Below are 25,466 nucleotides of genomic sequence, written 5' to 3' on the forward strand. Positions count from 1 at the left end.
GAGGCGCTACAGTGCCGGCTTACTATATTAGACGACCTCAGTCTTCAGTTGGGACTGTGCATGAACGCGCAGTAGTCACTTTTATATTCAAAAGCAGGACTCTTAGCGGTACCTGAGAGGGAAATATTGCACTTGCTTTGCTGTTGTAATATAACTTAAACACAGTGCTGATGTGAGCTGTTTACATGTACTAGTAACTATTTTCATGTAAAGCATTCTTATACCGTTTGGGTCACATTTGCATTATATAAATCCTCAAAAATAAAAAACAAATAAATATGTTTGACATCCAAGTATATTACAAAGCAAGTATAGACAGAGTTTAAGTGCTTCCAATTCATAATGCAGTTCATGTATTGTATATGGGCTAGTCAGAAACCAAACTGGGTTGATATCCCCTGTTAGCCATGGACATTATTTCATGGAAACTAAACAATGGTCACAAAAAAACCATATTCAGTACAGTATCTAAGTAAGCTGTGGAACTCGCTTCCTTTTGAATTGCGTGCCGAGACTTGCACTTTGCGATTCCGCAAATGTCTTAAAACTCACTTGTTTCCTGCTTGACTGCACTAATCTTGCCATTTTTATTATCTGATGGTGTCTGGAAAAGCGCTGGGATGCCCAAGGGTAACTGCGCGCTATATAACATTTTAAATAAAATAAATAAAATAAATAAATATCAAATAGGATCTAGGAAGGTCTACAACTAGGGTGATGTAAAGGTGGATAGGGTACCAATTGTAGCTTAATGTTGTACCTAGAGTATGTCACCTAGGGGTCTGATTCACAAAGGTAAACTGACACTTCAGTGTAAGTTTACAATAGTTTGTAATTTAATAAGAAAATACATTTTACTAGTAATATCTTTACGACTGCAAAGTCTACGCACATAAAAAGATAGAACTTTCCTATCTTTTTCTGTGCGGAGACTCCTCAGTCATAAAGATACCACTAGTGAAATACCTTTGTGAATAGCAAACAATCGTAAAGTTACACAACAGTGTAAGTTTAGCTGTGTGAATCAGGCCGTCTGTGTTCAGAATATTCGAAAAAGTGTAAGATCTTCTCAAAGGCTACTGTCTAGTCTAATCATGCTGTTAGAAGGGTCGGTATGGGCCAAAGTCAAAACAATATTCGCCATCAATGTAGACCATCTTTTGTGCAGGTCAAATAAATAGCTTTCACATATGCCACTACTAGTGGTTGGTGTGAGAAGATAACTCTCTAACCGTGGCTTCAAAAAATGTTTGACTGATATGTGTTGGTCTGATGTGGACTTAATGAGGCCCCGGAGCCACGTCAAGTATCTGCAACAGAAATGCCCTCAGTGTTGTCATAGGTGACTGTGCTTTTTTACCACGCATACCTTTACAACGCGGTTTTTACCACGCATACCATTACAACGCATAGCGCTTAGAGGTACTGGATAGTGGTAAGTATAATTTTCTATTCCAACTCCAGTCCCCGTGGACACTAGGGAAGGTGTTGGATAGAAAATTAAACTTATTCCCTACCCTAGAGCGCCCCCAACGCAATGTGTTGTAATGGTATGCGTGGTAATGCCTGCGTTGTAATGGTAGTGCGTTGTAAAAATTTAGTTGTAAACGTTGCATACCGTGCTTTTTCTGTGAACAAATATATGAGTCGGAAAACTATATTACATTTTGCACAGTTGGAATATAATTGTATTATGTGTTAGGAACTGTGCAAACATCTGAATACAGCAGTTTTTGACCTTTAACAATACAATAAGGTAAGTCAATGAATCTTGAAATTGTTGAGGTGATTGCACCTCACGTATCGTGGGTGCCATTGTGGACCCACGACCTGCTGATTTTCTTCTGTGCTTATCTACATCTTTTTGTTCTTTGTTCAGGTACACTGTCTTTCTCCAGCACTTTATCGAGACAGCAGAGAAGTTCTTCATGGTGGGGCACAAAGTGAACTATTATGTGTTAACAGACCAGCCTGATCAGGTACCCGAGTTCACACTTGCATCCGGACGGAGGCTGGTTATCATCAAGGTCTCGGGGTACAAGAGGTGGCAGGAGGTGTCCATGAGGCGCATGGAGATGATCCACAATGCCTCCAGGGAGACCTTCATCAACGAGGTGGACTACATCGTGTCGGTGGACGTGGACATGGAGTTCACCGACTTGGTTGGAGTGGAAATACTAAGCGAAAGGTTTGGGACGCTCCACCCAGGTTTCTATAGGGGCCAGCGCCCTGATTTCACTTACGAGCGTAGGCCGCAGTCTGAGGCCTGCATCCCTGGAGACGAAGGGGACTTTTATTATGCTGGGGGCTTTTTTGGAGGCTCAGTAAGAGAAGTCAATCAACTCACTCGCCAGTGCCACAAAGCCATGATGCGGGACAAAGAGAGAGGCATTGAGGCCATCTGGCATGACGAGAGCTACTTAAACAAATACTTTTTGTACCATAAACCCACCAAGATCTTATCCCCAGAGTACCTGTGGGACAATGGTATTGGGTCACCGGCTGTCCTCAAGAAGAAGCGTTTTATGGCTGTTAAGAAGAACCATGCAGCTATCAGAAACAAGTAAGAAATCCATAGAAAAGGGCTCAAATTCTACATAAATAAGTGACCTAGGGACAGGCATCATCATCAAAGGCAAAAAATGCTTTAACCCGAGACCATTCCTGGACTTCATGTGTCAAGTAGCACTCGGTGTGCTTTATTACATCTAGTTAAACTCACATTTTTGGAAGGGTGATCGCTTTTGGTTATAAATGAAGGATTAGGGAGCCGTTCTCAGGGAAAATGATTGAGTACTGTATTTTTATTTGGTTTATGGTGAGATTAATGTCCGAAAGAGTTGACTTGTATCTTAGAGGACCTTCTCACTGGACTGAGGGATGGAGAGAAGATTGCTTCTTCACAATTAATATGATAATGAACCTGCTCCCAGTAATGCCCTCACTGTTGGGGGTAAAACTTCTTTGGACTGGGCGAGGGACTCCAGTAAAAAGGATTAAATCAAAGTTCACTCTTACATTCAGTCTCTACTTAAACAGATGTAAGTCTTTGTCTTAATATCGCAGCAAGAATACAAATCGTTAGTCAGCAGGGCAATGCTTGATCGTATTAACATGTCGACCATGCACTGGTGCAATGGTGATGGAGCCCTGCTTGGGATCTGTTGAGGATCTTGTGCTTGGAGATCGCACGGTTATTTGCGCCATAGACATGTATCCGGGTATGGATGCAAATCTACTGTTTTCACAACTCAACTCAGACCCCTAATGAAGCCCACCAGCTATTGGCGATACTGCTGGAAATCTACTGTGGCCCTCCTACGTTTCTGGCTTGGGCTTCAAAAACTTTGTTTTTATCAGCTTACTCTGACCTCCATCGCCATACTGAGGACCATAAATGTGGGAGATCCATACATTCTGAAGTGGAAACCACACAAAATAGTATCCGCTTTTGGGTCCTAGCGGTCGTCCAGGGCCAGGAGGTGGCAGGTCTCTCTGAAGCAGCTAATGGCGACACTTGCACGTTCTTCCTTATTCATTGGTTGTTTTTGTGTTTGAAAAATGTCTGTCCGTACGTTTACCAAATAAATAATATAAGCCAGTCTTTGTCCCCTGGACACGTACCTCACCTGGATTGATTCCTTGCACAGAGGAGGAGGGAACCAGGAACTCCTGAGGAAGGACTGTTCATTCCTAGCAGAGGTGAATCTGGTGTTCGGATTCTAGACATAGGTCCAGCTGGGGGGTGGTGGGAGAGCGAGGGGGGGGGTTGAAAACACATGGGTGATGATGACAATGACCTTGTCTGCTGCCTCTTGGGTACTCCAGGTCCCAGAAATCCACGCACCAGGAGTTGATTGCCTTGCGAGCCATGGGGAGGATCGCCCGACAACTGCTGTGCGCTATAAAGCGCTGCTCTCACTCCTGCTAAGTGTGATGCGCCCGGACCAAGGGCGGGTCTGCCTGCCTATGCCCATCAGAGCCCAGAGGAGGCTGGGCCACCCCCTTAACATCACCCCCAAGGACATCATTCGCACTGTGTCAAGGGTGAGTCTTAAGCTTGTTTATTTATGCTCTAAATTTAGTTTGCACAGGACCTTTTGAAATGAGCAAACAGAAAGCTCACACTTACTGTCTCACCTGACAAGCCTCAAGCCAATAAAACACTTGAGGTTATTGATACCCTAATTGGAAAGGTTGAAAGGCTTTTGGGGGGGTGATAAAGCAAAAGGCCAGAACCAAGGTAAAGCTGCTCCCATATTTACTAGAAAGACAAATAATAACTCCTTGAGACCCAATGTGAGCTCAGCTGGTTCGGATGCTTCGCTTCTTGATTGTCTCTGGAGGTTACTTCTGATGAGATGAACTTGTGATAATGGAATCTGCAACCCCATGCTCAAATAGGCATTCTGTCTTCGCGGGCCTACAACCTTGCGCTGGCCCGGAAGAGGGAACTGTGAGGGACTCGATGGTATCAATTTGTCAGTCCAGCATACTTTAGCTCCTGGACTGGGGCCAAGTTTATTTATTTATTTATTTATTTTTTGAACTTATATGGCGCAAACAGCTACCCAAAAAGGGTTTCCCGGCACCTAAGCACACAGACACAATGATGATAAAACAGCAGTGGATATTTTAAAGACACTGGTCAAACAACCAGGTCTTTATCTCTTTCCGGAACCTGGTGAGACTTTGCTCCTTTCGAATATGGATAGGGAGGGTGTTCCAGATGGATGGGCCTAGGTAAGCAAATGATCTTCCTCCCATCCTGGCCAGTTTGAATCTAGGTACGCCAAATTTTTCAGCTGATTTTGAACGTAGATTTCTCTCTGGAATATAGGGAGAGGCCAGTGTTTGGAGGTATTTGGGTGCGGTACCAGTTTTGATTTTGAACATATAGTTCAACGCCTTGAACCTGATACGATTTTCAACCCTTAGCCAGTGCAGCTCACGTAGGTAAGGAGACACGCTGTTGTTCTTGGGTATAACACAGAGAAGTCGGGCTGCCGCATTTTGAACAAGCTGCAACCTCTTTGTGACTGCCTTGTTTGCACCCAAATATAAGATGTTCCCGTAGTCAAGCCGGGATGTAACTAAGGCGTTGACCACTGTTTTTTGCATGGGGACAGGCAGCATCCAAAGGATCTTCCTGAGCCACCTCATGATCGTAAAGCAGAGACCCACTACTTTGTTGGCCTGGTGCTTCATGGACAAGGAATTGTCCAGTATTACTCCCAAGTTCCTAGCATGAGTCACTGGAGTTGGAAGATTGCCCATCTGGTCAGGCCAGTGTGGAGTACCCCACAGCTCTGGCTGTTTGCCCAGAAGGAGAATCTCCGTTTTATCTCCATTTAGTTTCAATTGGTTAGTTGTCATCCAATTGAAGACTTTCAGAAGGCCATCTCTTAAGGGAGACGAAGATGAAGCCTGGGGTTTAGATGGTGAGAAGACAATCTGAGAATCGTCAGCATATGACATAAAGGTTAGTCCTGCCTCTTCAACAAGGTCTGCCAAAGGTCTAAGATAGAGATTGAAGAAGAGGGGGCTGAGGATGGAACCCTGCGGTACTCCATGTGGGGATTTGAAATGTCCCGAGCATGCATCAGCCGAGGCTAAGTTATAATGTTGATATCGCTGGCATTGTTATGATGGTCAGGAGTTTGCAGTCTGAGGTAACAGATTTAAGATCACAGCTAGCAGTTTCATCAGCTGAAATTGGGACATTAAAATATCCCCGATATTTATCAAGAAGAATTCACAAGCCACTACATACACAAGCATAACAGATGATAGAAATATGTGAAATAATAATTATTTATCAATCCTCCCATGGATTGCGGTGTGTATACCACTCTACCCCGGAACCACATACCTCTAAGTTGCAGCAAAAGACTCCTTTACCTGCTACGAATAGGCCACGGGCTCCAGCGGTCACCTTAGGCGCCCAGCTATGGCCACTGGAGAGCAGATTATAATGGGCTCTTCTTTCCAGGGATTGACCAAAAGGGGTGCACCAGGGAGGAAGGGGGAGGATCGGGTTGGAAGCCAGTTTGTGTCTATATGATAAAGGTCCCTAAATTCCTTGCTGGCACAAGAGAGGACGAGAATTCACTAATAAATACGTTTATCTACCAGATTAGGTCAGTGCGCATTTGTTATTCTTTCATGAGCTCAGACATTCTGCACGCAAGAAGACTCCATGACCCTTCAGTTCATTAGCGGACAATCAATTATATCGCAATAAGTTTAAAGTATACCCACATGGCAGAAGGGCTATTGGGACTCGAACTATGTAAAGATCCTACAACTGGTACTTTAATTCGGTTCAAATTCAGCCCACACAACCCCCCTCATCCCTCTCTTCCATTACACCGATTCTTCCCTGTCAACTCAAACAAGGATCTGGACACCTCTATGGTGGTTTGACTTGGAACCAGATGCCACCTTATACCTGTTGGGGTGGAGAGCCCTTAGTCCCTAATGAGGTAATGCAGTATGAAGCCCATCCAAAGGTGTTGGCCCCAGTTTTGTGTATTTAATCCAGTGGAGAGCCTGATTCCCACACAGAATGAGCAAACTAAGAATTAAAATACTATCGATATTTTGTCTTGGAATGTGACAGGTGTGACATCCAAGCTTGGCGACCCCGCATGGGATATGTTCATGGATCAAGTTGATATAAGTCTACTCCAAGAAATATGTAGCCTTGACCCTGTACATAGGTCTGGCTATGTACATTTCTTTGTTCATGCTTATCGCAATGGGAGGGGTCGACCCTCTGGTGGTCTCCTAATCTGGGTACAAACCCCATTACATTTTAAATTGAGTATATTTAAGGTATAAATATTAAAAGGGAGGGTAGTCATAAGCTTTATCTGTACAATGTGTATAGTAGAGGGGTTAGAGGGAGAGGTGAAACGCCCACATTGAAACAACTCACGGCACACAGGGAACTATTTGACACACACAAATCCTAAATTATTGCAGGTGATTTCAATACCACCTTTGAATCTTTTGATAACAATTGTTACCCCCGCAGAGAGGTTGAGGATGAAGAATGGGGCATCCCTGCATTAGATATCGTGTCTGTGAAGCGATGGTCAGATGCAGAATATCTACTACTGTCATTTACTCTATCTCATGGTCTGAGGGGGTAGTACGACTGAACGAAAATCCGATTTGCAAGCACTCTGGATTTGCAAGTACTCTACACTTTTAATCGCCCAGCCCATCTAGATTTGCAAGCGCTCTACACTTATAATCACCCCAGCCAATCTGGATTGTCAAGCGCTTTACACTTTTAATCGCCCGTCTCATCTAGACTTGCAAGCGCTCTACACTTTTAATCGCCCCGGCCCATCTAGATTTGCAAGCGCTCTACACTTATAATTGCCCCAGCCAATCTGGATTGTCAAGCGTTCTACACCTTTAATCGCCCCGGCTCATTTAGATTTGCAAGCGCTCTACACTTTTAATCGCCCCAGCCAATCTGGATTGTCAAGCGCTCCACACTTTTAATCAATCGCCCCGGTCAATCTAGTAGGATTGACTATATATTGAATGGATCACTGAAAGAATATCGACTACCACAATATCGAGTACCCAAAATATCGAGGTGAAAATATCTACTACAAAAATATCGAGTTTGTATGTACAAACAGGTAAGTACAAAAATATCGACTACAAAATCTCGTTTACAAAAATATCGTTGTAAAAAATATCGACTTTACTAAAAACAATGTTTAATTACATTAATATAAAAAATTAATTACTAAAATATAATTAACAATACTTAAAATAACTTTTAATAATTAAATATTTAATGAAAGTAAAAAAAAATATATTTTTAATCATATTTCTTAAAACATATATATATAGTAACAACATTTAATTAAATAATAGGCAATATTGTATATGTACCCCAAAAACCCAAAACTGACCCTGAACCCTAAAAATACCCCTTTACCCAAAAACTAAAAACTGACCCTGAACCCTAAAAATAACCCTTTACCCAAAAACTGAAAACTGACCCTGAACCCTAAAAATACCCCTTTACCCAAAAACTGAAAACTGACCCTGAACCCTAAAAATACCCCTTGACCCAAAAACTGAAAACTGACCCTGAACCCTAAAAATACCCCTTTACCCAAAAACTGAAAACTGACCCTGAACCCTAAAAATACCCCTTTACCCAAAAACTGAAAACTGACCCTGAACCCTAAAAATACCCCTTTACCCAAAAACTAAAAACTGACCCTGAACCCTAAAAATACCCCTTTCATTTAACATAATTAGCAATTAATCAATTAAATAAAATTAATTACCAATTACATTTTAATTAATTAACAAACATTTTTTAATTAACAATTAATTAAATATTACTACCAATTATTAAATTAACATATTTAATTAATTATAATTAAATTACTTCCCACCCTATTCCCCTATAAACCCACAACCCGCTAGAGAAAATACATTATTTTAATTGACATAATTAGCAATTAATCAATTAAATAAAATTAATTACCAATTAAATTTTAAATAATTAACATATATTATTTAATTACCAATTAATTATTACTACCAATTAATAAATTTACATATTTAATTAATTATAATTAAATTACTTCCCACCCTATTCCCCTATAAACCCACAACCCGCTAGAGAAAATAAATTATTTTAATTGACATAATTAGCAATTAATCAATTAAATAAAATTAATTACCAATTAAATTTTAAATAATTAACATATATTATTTAATTACCAATTAATTATTACTACCAATTAATAAATTTACATATTTAATTAATTATAATTAAATTACTTCCCACCCTATTCCCCTATAAACCCACAACCCGCTAGAGAAAATAAATTATTTTAATTGACATAATTAGCAATTAATCAATTAAATAAAATTAATTACCAATTAAATTTTAAATAATTAACATATATTATTTAATTACCAATTAATTAATTATTACTACCAATTAATAAATTTACATATTTAATTAATTATAATTAAATTACTTCCCACCCTATTCCCCTATAAACCCACAACCCGCTACAGAATTAAATTACACAATAATTAAAAAAAAAATTAATTAAAAAAAATAATAAAATAAATTGACACTTTTCACACATATTATAACATAAACACACTATAAATAATTAAATATTATTTAAAAAACTATATTTTTTACTATCTAGATTATATACTTGGATATTTTCACTGTCTATATTATTTACAGTCGATATTACTTCACTTACCTTAAAAACGATATTTTGGCTGTCGATATTCTGTCTAGTCGATATTTTCTCCAAACGATATTTAAAACTCGATATTCTGTCCAGACGATATTTTGGAGTCGATATTATGTCTGTGCACCATATTGATTGCTCTCTCACTCTGGAGTTCTGTAGTAGACATAAAGGAGGTCCCCAGGGATGACAGTGACCACAATGCCATCCACTGTTCGTTGAATAATGGATGTGCCACTCGCTCTCTCAGATCTAAATCCAACTAATAACAGATCTATGATAAAATGGTCTAGAAAAGCGGGTCAACCAGAACTTAGGGCTGAAGTGGGCAGGGCCCTGCAAGACGCCATAATGGATCGAGACAGTCCTATGATTTTGCAGGATAAAATCTCTGCGGTTACATCTATACATGGGAAGCTGTTTAACATAACTGGTAAATGTTTCATACAGAACCACTGTGGCGGTCCAATGGTGGTAAAACCTGGCCCTACATGGTATAACAAAGACTGTAGACGAGTGAAGAATGAGCTACACCAAGCCCCGGAGAGAGGCATTATTGATATTATTAGAGCTAAAAGGAAGCAATATAAACAGGTTCAGGTAAAAGCTCACAATGATTGGAAGACGCAGATTTGGGATGACCTTTATGATGTAATAAAAACTAAGGATGCTAGGAAATTTTGCCGATTGTTGGCTAATTGGGGGGCAGGGGGGAGAGCAGCTTACGCCACCTTGCCGAATCTATTTACCTTGAGACCTGGCACAGCATTTCTCTAATTTGTATGGTCTACCCCTGGAACGGATCCCATTAAACCTTGAGACACAAGCACTCACCTCATCATTAACAATAGAGCTAAATGAAACTGTGAGTGCAATCAAGGGTATCACCCTTGGCAAAGCTGCAAGACCTGATGGGGTTCCTGGGAACTTTTTCCAATCAGCCATAGAGAATTTGGCCTTATATAGAAACAAATTATCCAATGCAATACTGGGGAGGGACATTCCACATCGCAATAAAGTAGCAGAGATTGTACCAGTCTAGAAAAAAGGCTCTAGGGACTTTCTTTTAACCCTTTGGCTGCGGGGGTTATTCCCCGGCTGTGCTGGGGGGTGGGGCGGGCACAGCGCCCCGGTCCTGGCGACGAGCTCAGCTCGTCATGAGCCACGGTGCTCGTGTGCGTACGACGACCTGAGCTAGTCACGGCCACACCCGTTTCCTTAGAACGCTCAGCACAGCGGTGGATTTATCCCCGCGTGTGAGCGTTCTAACGGCCATGAAGAGCTCAGCTCGTCATCAGCACACGAGCACCGTGGCTGATGACGAGCTGAGCTCATCATCAGCATGGGACGGGTTAAACTACAGACTGATAAGTCTTATTGACGTTTCCCAGAAGGTCTTCTGCAAGTACATCTTAAGTAGGTCAGGCCATTAAGTTCTTGACTATTTACTGGAAGACGGTTGTCCTCCAGAAGTCACATTTATACTTCGTATTTGTGGACCTAAAATCCGCTTTTGACCTGGTTCCTTGTCATAAATTGCAGGAGGTAATGAAGCAGAAAGAGGTCCCTACTGATTTTTTGGATACCCGCATGTGCTTACAAGATACATAGGCTCAAGTACACTGGGGTTCTATGGGCGAGTTAACAAAATGCATAGGGATACACAAAGGCATACGCCAGGGATGCCAACTTGCTCCTACTTTATTCTACTTTTACCTCAATGACGTGGTTGCCCAACTTGAGGACTGTGACAGTAACGCACCAAGGGTAGCGGGCTGAAAGATCCCTCTGCTTCTTTTTGCTGTTGACTCTTTGCTGGTGTCCAAAACCGCACCTGGCCTGCAGACTCTGGTGGATAGATTTGCAGCCTTTTGTCCGGACTGAGGATTGGTGATAAACCACACAAAAACAAAATTCATGACTATTAATCCCCATAGATCTTACAGAGGTTCTATCATGCTTGAGGAAAGTACCTTAAATAGGTTAACTGTGTTTGGCTATCTTGGAATTAACTTCAATTAAGCTAACCAGGAACACGGTATGGCTCCCACAAGTCAAGAAAAGTAGTCTGAACCTAACTTACCATACAGCGGTAATATTAAGATTATATCAGTCTACCAAAGTAAGACCCATTTCACCAGCTCTAAAAGTCTACAGTACAAAGGCAGAGGGCAGTGCGCAATATGAGACTGAGTTGTGGGGGTCTTCAGGATAAGCCCCGTTGGGTGCAGCTGAAAACAGGTTTTGAAGATCACTGTTGAGCCCCCTCAAAAGTATACCTCTACGATGGGACATGGGAGTTAAACCCATTACCCGCAAGGCCAAATTAAGACCCTTACTGTGTTGGTGTAGGTTAAAGCATACCACGGCCCTTGAAGTGTATTATAATGCCTTCAGGGAAATAGTGGCAAATTCAAGTGGGTATAGGGCATAGAGGATACCCTGTCTCAATTGGGCCTTGGGGAACACTGGGTCAACAATGGGTGTATGTTATATCTTTGTAGGGACACTGTCAAAGACACCTTCTGGGCTCACAGACGGGGCCTTGAAGTTAACAACAGGACTCAAGGATCCCTCACCAGAGAATTGATCGACATCAAATTACATACTGAGGTTAAATATTTCCTTGACTATATCCTTACCCCAGCTGCCACACGCTTGCATGCTACGTTTCGGCATTGTACTATCCCACACCAGTCATTTTGCACAAAGTGGAAATCTGAAGCCGACTTGAGTACTATATGCCTAGTATGTTTGCAAGCAGAAGAAATGTTATTACATTTCTTTTTAGTTTTGCCCTGGATAGGAACGTCCAAGGAGGAGCTGGATTCTTTTAATTTGCGTACAGGATTTGGGGGGCAAGGTGGATAGAGTAGCAATGGTCTCCTTAACCGTGGAAGCCTCCATGTTCTGTCCAAAGAAAGCCTTTCCTCATTTACCTTAAAATCGGAAAATATGCTCAAGATTTTCTCTTTAAAATAATCAGAAACCTTATTACAAAAGCTTTGCTAATTCTCTAAAAAAAATACTGAACTAGGGTAGTATAAAGCTCTTTCACAACTTTGAAAAGTTCATTATTGGTATTGCTAGTAGCACATATTGCTGGTATAATATAAAGATTTAGTATAAAAAATGGTGTGTTTCTATATCGCCATTAGCTCATTGTGTTTAATTTTCTCTTTTGCAATGGGAGCATGCCTTCACCTGCATTCTTGCCTACAGCATTGTCGTCTAAGCTCCTTCAAGTCATCTGAGAACCATGGTGCGGAAGCTTTTGGCAACAGATACGCAGGTGTTAAAAGCCTCTGGCCAGGGAGCATGTGCAATTTTATTTGTCACCATCATTTCATCTAAGACAGCTTCCAGATCTATGAGGGTGATTTTACTCCAACGTCATAGGATACATGCTTACCTGGTATCCTTACTTCTTCAATCTGTAATTTAAGTCTAAAAGTAAATGCTAGGTGGTTCCGACCAACCTAGCAGAAGGGCATATCCTGTCTCTGTTGGACTTGGCCCTTTTGGCAGGTTCATCTCTAAATTTTTTGACTTTCTCCCCGCCTTATTTCTGACATTGTGTTGGTAGTTTTAGGCCTCTGGGCACTTTAGCACTGCTGTCCAGTGTAAAGTGTGTGCGCTCTCTGTGTACATTTGGTAAGGTTGGCCTGCCCTCCCATAGGAATGCTTGGGGGATTCCCTGATCAGTGTGTCAGTGGTAATTCCTGATATGAGAGAAGCAGCGTGGTCAAGTTTAGTATATTTGGAATTGTAATAATAAATGCTGCACTATGATGTGCTCAGATTTATTATAACTACATGGGAACTACCACTTTTAGAAGTTGGCATTTCTGTGTGTTTTGTGTCTGCCTGCCTGATGTGAATTGCATGTCTGGCTTGTGAGTGACAGGGGCTGGGAGGTGTGCGTGGCTCCAGGAGGGGCAGGGTGAGTCTGCACTGGGCTGAATAGGATATCTACATTTGGAATGGTGGGAGTAGTGGTCCCCTGTCCCTGAATAGGAGTGTGCCTGCCCTGGACAATGCTCCTGATCACCTAGCCCCCACCGGACAAAGGGGACAAAGGGGAAGAGGAGCTTGGAAAACAAAGTGCTCCAAATTCCCCCTGAACCAGTTGCATCTGGTTCCCCCAAACCCTACCCTGCTGAACAAAGGAGAAAGTAGTATAAGTATAGTGGCTGCTACCCCATGTCCGTGTGCTGTGCTTGTTCCAGAATCTGCTGGGTCGTGTTGCCGCTGGGGCCCAGGAGGAGTTGCCAGGAGGGCTTGCCTCCCTGGGCCCAGCCTTGCCCCCTTGATCTCTCAGGACTTTTGCAGAGGAGCTGTGGCTCCTAGCACCCCAGGAGCGCTATATTTTAATTTCCCAAAGAGAGGGGAGGCATGGGCTTCGCGGCGTGGAGCTGCATCCCTTTGAGAGGGAATCCCCATCGTAGGGATTCCCCCGTGATGCTTTAATTTTGCATTGGTGCTTGATGTAAAGCGGGTGCACACCCCGCGTTTGGAAGTCAGGCAAAGCTGCCTGATGTTGGGCTCTGCTTCTGCCGCCGTGGAGAAGAGGAAGTCCGGTGACGCAGGGGCTCCCGTGTGCAAGGGAGAACCCCGTGGTATCAGCGGTGTGGTGATTGCGGCGCAGGGGGGCACGAGGCACAGTGTCTGCCCCCGCCGCATTGCAGAAGAGAGAGTCTGGAGGTCGGTGTCTTCAGTGGGCCCCGGTGAGCTGTGGGTGCCCCACAGGCCGCCAGAGGAGAGGAGCATGAGCCCAGAAAGTCCCGGTGAGTGGGGGCTCCATGGGCGCCTTTGTGGTGCATTCCCAGGCACATTCCCAGTGCCTGAACGGTCCCGCCGATGTGGGCCGCTCCAACGTTGGGAGCTCCAGAGTGGGACCCGAGGCACAGTGCCAGTTCTATGGTCTGGACGGTCCCGCAAGAGAGCGGGCTGCCCTAACATTGGGCATATTTGTTTTTAAGAGCCAGTTTTTAAGAGGGGGGTCCAGAGGGCACAGTGGTGCCGGGCCCTGTTTCATGGATATTATCACAGCTGCGCCACCGTAGCGGGTAGCTGCAACGTTGGCCGCATTTTTAGTGATGAGAAGTCTCTGAGTGGGACAGAAGAGGCACAGTGGTGGCAGGCCCTCTACTTCTTTACAGCTGCATGGCAATTAGCGGCAGCTGCAACATTTAGGCCAGAGTATTTGGAGGAGTCCCAGTGGGGACCCAGGAGGCACAGTGGTGCCAGCGCAATTGCACACGTGGATTCTGCTGCCTTGGCAGCCAGCCCTGACATTTTGTACATAGGGCATTTGAGCCCTCTGCAAAGGCCAGTTGGCCAGGGGGACGGTCTGAGGTTTGTTGGGCGCCAAGCCCTATTGTGATTTAGGTGGTGCTAGGAAATGTGATTTATACACTGAGGTTTATGCCCTAATGTGATTTATGTTCAGGAGATTATTCCCTAATATGAGATTACTGCATAATGTGTTTATGCTTGTGAGGTTATGATCTAATGCGTTTAGGCTGGTAAGGTTATTGCATAATGTATTTATGCTTGTGAAGTTATTGTCTAATGCGTTTAGACTTATGAGGTGATTGCATAATGTGTGTATGCTTATGAGGTTGGCGCAGAATGTATTTCACGCCTAATGTGATGCTGCTTGCATAATATGATTTATGTTGTAGGAGATGATGCCGAGTACAGTATTTTGCCAGTAGTCACTGGTTGTGTTCCACATTTATTATTAGTTCTACATTTATTATGTGTACTGGTGATGGTCCTGACAGTGGCCCAATTGGCCCTGTCAGGTGTGTATATAATGCCCTGTAAATATTGCTTAGTGCCAGTTGGCACAGTGTATATTGTGTGATTACTATTCTAATGTGTTTATGATAATACAAAGGCTATTTTTGATATAAGCTTGTGTGGAGTTTCTTTTGTAGTGTGCCTAGGGTGTTGCTGCTGTGTGTGTGTGTTGCGCAAACGCTTTACACATTGCCTCTGAGATAAGCCTGACTGCTCGTGCCAAGCTACCAAGGGGGTGAGCAAGGGTTATCTTCAGCGTGTAACTCCCTTGCCCTGGCTAGAGTGGTGGTTTCTGCCTGGCTTTGGTGCAACTATGAATAGATGTGGGTATTGCACTCTTTTAAATGAAACTTAAATGCTTGATCGGTATGTGTGCTGCACTAGATCAGTGCCTGCTAACTGTGAAAATGAATATAAGTGGCCTGGAATCGCTAGATTACCAGGACTCTAGCGCGCACTACTGAATAAATTTTTTTACACTTAGACATATTCAAAACCTTTATCATTCTTGTATTCAAATGTATTCACAAAATATACATAATATTCATACATTCATTTTCAATATCATAGAGTCAAAACATTATATCAATTGTACAATCTTAACTAGACAATGTTTTGTTCAAAAACCCAATGCATTTCGGGGTCTAAGCCCCTTCGTTCGGGGTCTAGAGAGAAAAAAGGAAACTTAATTACTAATGATGCCTTCTCGGTTATTTAATTACTGAGTTGCTTGGAATTTCAAAGTTTCTTACCACTGAATTTAGGTCATTCATGTGAATTTCAGAACCGCTTATATCATTATGCTGGGGGTGATCTAAATGAAAAAGTCAATATCAGGAAAATATATACCCCAGACTTTTGATTTAAAAGAATGTGTTTGTAGTACTGGCTTATTAACTATTATACTCCGTGGTTGTAAGTAATGAAAATATTACCTCTGGCTTATTTGATGGTAATCTGAAACGCAAAATATTGATGATACGTGAGTATGAAGCTCTGAGCATATCTACTCATAATGTTTACTACCAAATAACATGCTCGTCACGTTCAAAATATGTTTCCACACTCAGTGAGCGTTTGGAAAAAGGTAGTGGCTCACCTAGGGTCGTTGGTTGAAGTAACGTTTGACGTATCTAAAAAAGAGAGCAAGTGATGGAGTTATTACCTGCTGACCGAAAAGTGGAATTTACGTGGGACCTCATTTTCGCTGATTAAAAGTTTACCTGCGAGCCTTCTTTTCGTTTTCGGCGGTCTCGCGTGTGTTAATCACATCTGCCACACTAGAAAAATAATTGAATGGGAACCGGGGTAAGTGAAAAAATTCAACTAGAGCGGGTCAAGTATATTAAACCTCCCGCGTTTACCCATTGCGTTTTCCTTACCAGTTATCGGAGAAATCCTTCCAGCAACTGGGTGCCCAATTCGATTTCACAGGAACAAAAGTTTCCCTGAAGCGGTTATCGAAGTACCTCTCACGCTGTCTCAACTCCTAAATGTATTTAGGCACGGAGGTATCAAAATAGTAATGGACGATGGACTACTCATATCGTGGCGACAAAACAGCCGCCATTGTAGAAGAGGTTGATATTAACTGTTAGAACAGAAGATCGAATGTTATCTCATGAGTACATGACCCTAATCAATCTTAGAATAAACTATGTCACGAAATGAGGTTGCCCATATAACTCGCGCGCTATCTCTGTTTATTAGTATTAACGCTTACTATGGTAACTCTATGAAAATATATGAAAAATAGACGCAGGACTGATCACGTCATGCAAAAGACGGTCGCCATTACTGAAGGGACCAGCTATTGAATTATGGGTGCTAGTTATGCACTGTGGAATGAAAATTTAAATGATCAAAGATTCCAATCCCAATGATTGTTAAGTGTATAAATTATAAATGGAATAGAGTTAGTCAGAACCTGCCCCCCCTTGGCCGCCGATCCCACTATTGCTGACCAACATATGGGAATCTGGCTGACTGCTGCCTTGGATTCCCTGATTCCAAAAAAAAGAAGACCTGTCAGGGAAAGGAGAATTGGCTCCGCTCCCTGGTACACGTCCGAACTTAGGGTCCTCAGAACCTCATGTAAAAGATTGGAACGTGCATGGAGGAGAGAGAGGTCGGAAGAAAGTCTGGAAGTTTATAAGAGAGAGATGAGGAAATATAAAAATGCGCTAAAGGATACCAAAAGGAACTTCTTTAGTGACAGGATCGAGAGTGCTAACAATTTACCAGGTGAAGCCTTTAAAATCTTCAAGGAATTACTTAAAGCCCCGGTCCCGCCGGTTGTATATGACAACCCTAAAGTAAAATGTGAAGAACTGGCCTATTTCTTTCACTCTAAAATAGAGAAGATCCTATCCTCACTGCCTGCGACCCCCTTGAGCCCGGAATTAGATGTCAGCCCTGTAGTTGGCCCTGTGGAGCTTTCCTCCTTCGGCCCTTTCTCTGAGGAGGAGGTTATAAAAACTCTGAAGGAGATGAAGAGTGGCTCCCCAAGTGATCCTGCTCCCATGAAATACCTTAAATTAGTTGCAGACACTTTGGCCACTCCGCTCACTGACTTGATCAATCTCTCACTCTCTCAGGGCATAGTTCCCCAGAGATGGAAAAAGGCAGTGGTGAAGGCACTTCTGAAAAAGCCGGGATTGGATCCCTCGAATCTGGCCAATTTCAGACCAATTTCACTGCTACCTGGTTTTTCCAAAATCGCAGAGAAGCTGGTTAACCGTCAACTCTCCGGTCATCTAGAGTCATACCACCTGTTGGGAGACTCCCAGACTGGCTTCCGGCCCGGACAGGGGACGGACACGGCCCTGCTGGCAGTAGTGGAGGAAGCGAGGAGCATTCTTGATACAGGAGGGTCAGTGGCAGTGATCCTCCTGGACTTGAGTGCTGCCTTTGATACCGTAAGTCACCAGGTACTCCTCCACCGTCTGTCAGAGGTGGGTGTGTCCGGGATGGCCCTTAAATGGCTGGAGTCCTTCCTCGCCAATCGGGTCTACCAAATCTGGGAAGCGGCAGAGCAGTCGACCCCGTTCCCCCTTCAATGTGGAGTCCCGCAGGGCTCATCCTTGAGCCCTACTTTATTTAATATATACATGACTCCGCTTGAAGGAGTGGTTGCCTCTTCGGGAGTGAAGATTATCAGTTATGCTGATGACACTCAGCTGGTGGTAGGCCTCACCCAGCTGGCGGAACAACCTGATGTCCTTCATGACTGCCTGGCAAAGATCCATCGTTGGATGTCTCACTCTGCCTTGAAGCTCAATGGGGAAAAAACAGAGCTGATGCTCCTGGGTAAGTCCAGTCCCTCTAGTATGGCTAGCTGTTGGCCCCGGTCCCTGGGTGATCCACCATCTCCCAAGAAGGAGATCAAGACCTTGGGAGTTTGGTTGGAGGAAGATCTGTCCTTTAGAACCCACGCCAGGAAGACCGCGGGGACGTGTTTTGACCTGCTGCGGTCAGCCCGCAAGGTGTTGCCATTGCTCCCGGATCCAGCAAGGAAGCTACTGATCCGTGGCCTAATCTTGTCGAGGCTCGACTATGGCAACGCATTGTTTCTGGGGGATCCTGAAGCTACCTTTAAAATTCTTCAGCAAGTACAAAACGCAGCCGCCAGACTGCTGTTGGATGTTCCCAGAAGGCATTCAGCGGCCCCAGCTCTGAAAACGCTGCACTGGCTCCCTGTTAGGGAGCGGGTGAAGTTTAAGGCGTTATGCACTGCCCATAGAATTCTGCATGGTAGGGGTCCCCCTATTCTCTCTACTTTGGTACGTCCCTACAAGCCTACTCGTCCTCTGCGGTCGGATCAAGGACATCGTCTGCAGTCAACCAGAGTAAGGAAGGCTCGCTCGGGGGGCAGGCGTTTCTCAGTGCAGGTGGCGACGCTGTGGAATTCCCTGCCCCTTAAGATCCGCTCAGAGCCCAGGATTCTACTATTCAGGAAACTTCTTAAGACTCACTTGTTTCCAGTATAGTGGGTCAGCCTAGTTTTCTTCTTATCTGTCTCGCGCCGGGATGCTCATGGGTAACTGAGCGCGCTATAAATTTTGTATAATAATAATAATAATAATAATATAATAATAGCTCTTTCATTTATGAATCACAAAATGAAATGAAATTTAAACATTATTCATGAGAGCGTATACTAAATCAATAAACATATGAACATATGAACTCATAACACATTATGGCCAGTTATTGCTTCTTTAACATTCTGCCTATTTACATTCTCCTTTTTCCTCTGACAAAATTCGCTGTAGCGCTGTATTCAACTATGTGTTGAGTGTGCATGTGCCACCGTGTTTTTGGAAGCCCTTAAGGTTCAGCCAGTTTTTATTATGGCTGTTCTAGTGTATTATCAAAGGAAGCAAGCCATTTCTATCTTATCATTAAGACCATTCGGAACCATTGTCTGTAATTTACGGATCCAAAAAGTTTCTCGTTGAAGTAAAATTTTTGCATTGTCCATGCCTAGACGTTGAGGTACAAGTTCTATTATTTGGAATCGCAGTTGAGCGATTGTATGTCTCATCTCAATCCAATGCTTTGCAAGCGGAGAAGTGATGTTTTTGTTTCGAATGCAGCTTTTATGTTCTGAAAGTCGTGTTTTTAATTTGCGATCAGTCTTTCCAATATACAGTAGTCCGCAAGGACATTTTATTGAGTACACTACATGCTCTGAATTGCAATTAGCTGAATGCCTTAATTGTTATCCTTCTCCTGTGCGTGGGTGCAGTAGTGTATTTCCTGTTATGACATTATTGCAGTTCTTGCAATTGAAACATCTCGTGGTTCCTTTGTAAGTTCTTGAGCACAGACTGTCTGTGACATCTTCTGTGTGCTTGCTTAAAAGTTCTTTTAAATTACGCGATCTTTTGTAGGCAAACAGCGGCTTATGGGTGAATATTGTCCCAAAATCTTTCTCTGCTTGAATTATTTCCCATCGTTTTTGTATGATTCTTTTTATTTCCCTTGATGCTGTGGAATACTTCGAAACGAAGACCATTCGTTTATTCACAACCTTGTCCTTTTTCTGCAGCAGTGTCGATCTTGGTGTTGTCTTAATTTTGTCGATTTGCGCCTCCAAAAGTTTGATGGGGTACCCCCTTTCTAGATAACGTTGTTTTTGATGGTCCATGCTCCTAGCACATTGTTCATCATCAGTTGATATTCTCTTGATTCTCATAAATTGAGATACAGGAAGATTCTTTATCAGATTTGGAGGGTGAAAGCTTCCGTGCAACAATGCTGTGTTTTTGTCTGTCTTTTTTCTGTACAGTTTTGTTGAGATGTTATTTCCTGATATTTCCACCATAACATCTAGGAATGGTAAAGATGTGTTACTCATCTGGCTTGTAAACTGAATCCTGGGGTCAACGAGATTCAAACTTTTGATGTTCTGTTGAAGCTCTGCGGCAGATTTTTTCCAAATGATTATGATGTCATCAATGTAGCGTTTGTAGTATAAAATACCTTCTCTCCAAGTGCTGTCCTGTAAGATATAGTCAAATTCGAACTTGGCCATGAATATACTTGCATATATACATGCCCCGGGAAAACCCATGGCTGTACCGCTGAGCTGGATGTAAAATTCTTTTTGCCATGTAAAGTAGCTGTTGATCAAACAGAATTCCAATAGTTGCATTATTAGATATTTAGTCTACATTGGTTTGTCTGTTGCGAGCAAAGCCCACTCCATTGCTTCCAATCCTAGTCGGTGGGGTATGGATGTGTATAATGATACGACATCTATTGTACATAATATCAAATTCATGTTGTCTTGTATCTCTATTGCTGCAATGCTTCTTAAGAAATCAGAGGTGTCCTCCAAATATGTCGGCCACTCGTGGATGAAGGCTTGCATGTGCGTGTCTATGAAGATCCCTATGTTTTCGAAAATAGACGAGCAACCTGATACAATCGGTCTAAAAGGGGGATCGCTCAGGTCTTTGTGCACTTTAGGCAAAAAATAAATTCTGGGTCTTCTCGGGAATAGTTGTCTCAAATATCTCCTGGTGTTGTTGTTTATCCAATTTAGCTCCTCTGCTTTGTTTAGAATTTCATCCAAAGCCTGCGTAATTTCCAATGTGGGATCTTGTTGAAGTTTAGCGTATGTTTTATCATCCTGGATGTGTTCATTGCCTTTTTGGATGTAGAACGTCGAGTCCATTACTACCAGTCCTCCGCCTTTATCTGCCTTTTGGATGACGATTGTTTTGTTTTTTGCTAAGGCGCAAATAGCGCTGTATTCCGCTCGTGTTAAATTCTTTAAATTGCTTCTGTACTGGATTTTATTCATGTCTGCTTTGACGAGGGTTTCAAATGTGTCCAAACTCTTAGGCGACACCGGAGCCATGAAGTTGCTCTTAGGTTTAAATTGCTCAGTAGTATTATCTGATTTTGTAACTGGACTCAAAATGGTGAAAAAATATTTTAATCTCAATATTCTCATGAATTTGAAGAAAGCCACTTCAGTTTCAAGCTCATTAGTGTGATGTGATACGTGCTTACAAACGATGGTCCTTTGTTTAATAACTTCTCTTCAAATTTAGATAGAGGATAACTGGAGATGTTAATGACTAAGTTCTGTTCTGACTGCGCAGACCCGTCTTCTTGGCCAGCTCTTTCTCCTTTTCCTTTGCCTTTTCCTCTTCTCGTTTTTTGTCGCCTGGTTGCGACGGCTCCTGATCTGGAGGTTTGTGTTGGGGCGGACCCTTCTCTAAAAAAGGATCAATTGATGCTGTAGATGTTAAATCAACCGTTGCTGTTTTCTGCGATGCCTTTATGCGCACCTGTTGTTGATTTAGAGGTTGCCTGGAGGTACTCGCTTCACTGTCTGAAACCACACTCTCTTGTGATGATGATGCTTGTTGTTTCTTTCCGGTGTAGCGTCTATTGGCATATACCTCGGCCCAAGTGTACGCTTCATTTAATTTATAATCAATTGTATCGCGTTTAAATTTGCGCAATTTTGTCTCCTGCAGTTCTTTTCCATATTTGTCCAGTTTTATCTCTATGTCCTCTAGGAATTTGTTCCATGGCTCTTCCTCCATTTTAGCGGATAGTTCTTTCTTCACATTAAATATCTCCTCTTCCAATTCTCTAATTGTTTTGGTAAGTTCTTCTACCAATAGTAGGATCAAATCCAAAGAACATTTATTAAGTATTTCAAACCATTTGTCCATGAATTGTGGGTTATTGTTCAGTCTGTATAACATCGGCCGTATAGCAAGTCTGAGGCCTCTCGGGATTCGCTTGACTCGGTGGTACTGGATGAGTGTCGACGCATGCAAACGTTGGTTAAGTTCTCGTTTTGACAAATACTCGAGTTGTTTCAATTGTTGCACTACTGATCCTCCTTTTGCATCAAAAGTTTTGGTTTCCTTAATGAGTTTGTAAATTTCAGTTGCTTCATCTTGTGTGTAGACTTTAGTGTTTGCTCGGTTGTCGGTAATTGCTGCTATTGTATCAAATGACATTTTTGACAGTGGTGCAAATGCCCGTGCTTGCAGTAGAGTATCAACTATGAATAGATGTGGGTATTGCACTCTTTTAAATGAAACTAAAGTGCTTGATCGGTATGTGTGCTGCACTAGATCAGTGCCTGCTAACTGTGAAAATGAATATAAGTGGCCTGGAATCGCTAGATTACCAGGACTCTAGCGCGCACTACTGAATAATTTTTTTTACACTTAGACATATTCAAAACCTTTATCATTCTTGTATTCAAATGTATTCACAAAATATACATAATATTCATACATTCATTTTCAATATCATAGAGTCAAAACATTATATCAATTGTACAATCTTAACTAGATAATGTTTTGTTCAAAAACCCAATGCATTTCGGGGTCTAAGCCCCTTCGTCGGGGGTCTAGAGAGAAAAAAGGAAACTTAATTACTAATGATGCCTTCTCGGTTATTTAATTACTGAGTTGCTTGGAATTTCAAAGTTTCTTACCACTGAATTTAGGTCATTCATGTGAATTTCAGAACCGCTTATATCATTATGCCTTAAGGGCTTCCAAAACACGGTGGCACATGCACACTCAACACATAGTTGAATACAGCGCTACAGCGAATTTTGTCAGAGGAAAAAGGAGAATGTAAATAGGCAGAATGTTAAAGAAGCAATAACTGGCCATAATGTGTTATGAGTTCATATGTTCATATGTTTATTGATTTAGTATACGCTCTCATGAATAATGTTTAAATTTCATTTCATTTTGTGATTCATAAATGAAAGAGCTATTCCATTTATAATTTATACACTTAACAATCATTGGGATTGGAATCTTTGATCATTTAAATTTTCATTCCACAGTGCATAACTAGCACCCATAATTCAATAGCTGGTCCCTTCAGTAATGGCGACCGTCTTTTGCATGACGTGATCAGTCCTGCGTCTATTTTTCATATATTTTCATAGAGTTACCATAGTAAGCGTTAATACTAATAAACAGAGATAGCGCGCGAGTTATATGGGCAACCTCATTTCGTGACATAGTTTATTCTAAGATTGATTAGGGTCATGTACTCATGAGATAACATTCGATCTTCTGTTCTAACAGTTAATATCAACCTCTTCTACAATGGCGGCTGTTTTGTCGCCACGATATGAGTAGTCCATCGTCCATTACTAGTTTTGATACCTCCGTGCCTAAATACATTTAGGAGTTGAGACAGCGTGAGAGGTACTTCGATAACCGCTTCAGGGAAACTTTTGTTCCTGTGAAATCGAATTGGGCACCCAGTTGCTGGAAGGATTTCTCCGATAACTGGTAAGGAAAACGCAATGGGTAAACGCGGGAGGTTTAATATACTTGACCCGCTCTAGTTGAATTTTTTCACTTACCCCGGTTCCCATTCAATTATTTTTCTAGTGTGGCAGATGTGATTAACACACGCGAGACCGCCGAAAACGAAAAGAAGGCTCGCAGGTAAACTTTTAATCAGCGAAAATGAGGTCCCACGTAAATTCCACTTTTCGGTCAGCAGGTAATAACTCCATCACTTGCTCTCTTTTTTAGATACGTCAAACGTTACTTCAACCAACGACCCTAGGTGAGCCACTACCTTTTTCCAAACGCTCACTGAGTGTGGAAACATATTTTGAACGTGACGAGCATGTTATTTGGTAGTAAACATTATGAAGAAATTTGAAGAGAAGTTATTAAACAAAGGACCATCGTTTGTAAGCATGTATCACACTAATGAGCTTGAAACTGAAGTGGCTTTCTTCAAATTCATGAGAATATTGAGATTAAAATATTTTTTCACCATTTTTAGTCCAGTTACAACATCAGATAATACTACTGAGCAATTTAAACCTAAGAGCAACTTCATGGCTCCGGTGTCGCATAAGAGTTTGGACACATTTGAAACCCTCGTCAAAGCAGACATGAATAAAATCCAGTACAGAAGCAATTTAAAGAATTTAACACGAGCGGAATACAGCGCTATTTGCGCCTTAGCAAAAAACAAAACAATCATCATCCAAAAGGCAGATAAAGGCGGAGGACTGGTAGTAATGGACTCGACGTTCTACATCCAAAAAGGCAATGAACACATCCAGGATGATAAAACATACGCTAAACTTCAACAAGATCCCACATTGGAAATTACGCAGGCTTTGGATGAAATTCTAAACAAAGCAGAGGAGCTAAATTGGATAAACAACAACACCAGGAGATTTTGAGACAACTATTCCCGAGAAGACCCAGAATTTATTTTTTGCCTAAAGTGCACAAAGACCTGAGCGATCCCCCTTTTAGACCGATTGTATCAGGTTGCTCGTCTATTTTCGAAAACATAGGGATCTTCATAGACACACACATGCAAGCCTTCATCCACGAGTGGCCGACATATTTGGAGGACACCTCTGATTTCTTAAGAAGCATTGCAGCAATAGAGATACAAGACAACATGAATTTGATATTATGTACAATAGATGTCGTATCATTATACACATCCATACCCCACCGACTAGGATTGGAAGCAATGGAGTGGGCTTTGCTCGCAACAGACAAACCAATGGAGACTAAATATCTAATAATGCAACTATTGGAATTCTGTTTGATCAACAGCTACTTTACATGGCAAAAAGAATTTTACATCCAGCTCAGCGGTACAGCCATGGGTTTTCCCGGGGCATGTATATATGCAAGTATATTCATGGCCAAGTTCGAATTTGACTATATCTTACAGGACAGCACTTGGAGAGAAGGTATTTTATACTACAAACGCTACATTGATGACATCATAATCATTTGGAAAAAATCTGCCGCAGAGCTTCAACAGAACATCAAAAGTTTGAATCTCGTTGACCCCAGGATTCAGTTTACAAGCCAGATGAGTAACACATCTTTACCATTCCTAGAT

At 42.1% G+C, this 25,466-nt stretch overlaps 2 protein-coding genes and 1 long non-coding RNA gene across 6 annotated transcripts in view; 2 read left to right on the forward strand and 1 right to left on the reverse strand.

Annotated features, from left to right (window-relative positions):
* Positions 1-3,602, forward strand: part of LOC144756375 (histo-blood group ABO system transferase-like) — a 649,857-nt gene extending 646,255 nt beyond the window's left edge. For 3 of the 4 annotated variants that reach the window (XM_078646147.1, XM_078646148.1, XM_078646146.1), the window contains one exon: positions 1,880-3,602. In XM_078646147.1, the coding sequence (XP_078502273.1) occupies positions 1,880-2,567 (688 nt within the window). In that variant the 3' untranslated portion in view covers positions 2,568-3,602. The remainder of the gene's footprint in view (positions 1-1,879) is intronic. The other variant, XM_078646149.1, reaches the window with a different exon arrangement.
* LOC144756377 (uncharacterized) overlaps positions 1-25,466 on the reverse strand; it is a 218,868-nt gene that overhangs the window by 96,310 nt on the left and 97,092 nt on the right. The gene's annotated exons all lie outside the window — the stretch shown is intronic.
* The window catches only part of LOC144756376 (histo-blood group ABO system transferase-like), a 59,241-nt gene continuing 37,585 nt past the window's right edge, over positions 3,811-25,466 (forward strand). The window contains exon 1 of the mRNA XM_078646150.1: positions 3,811-4,047. The gene's annotated coding sequence lies outside the window, so the exon portion shown is untranslated. The remainder of the gene's footprint in view (positions 4,048-25,466) is intronic.

This window comes from Lissotriton helveticus, chromosome 5_1, assembly GCF_964261635.1.
Source record: "Lissotriton helveticus chromosome 5_1, aLisHel1.1, whole genome shotgun sequence".
NCBI lineage: Eukaryota > Metazoa > Chordata > Amphibia > Caudata > Salamandridae > Lissotriton > Lissotriton helveticus.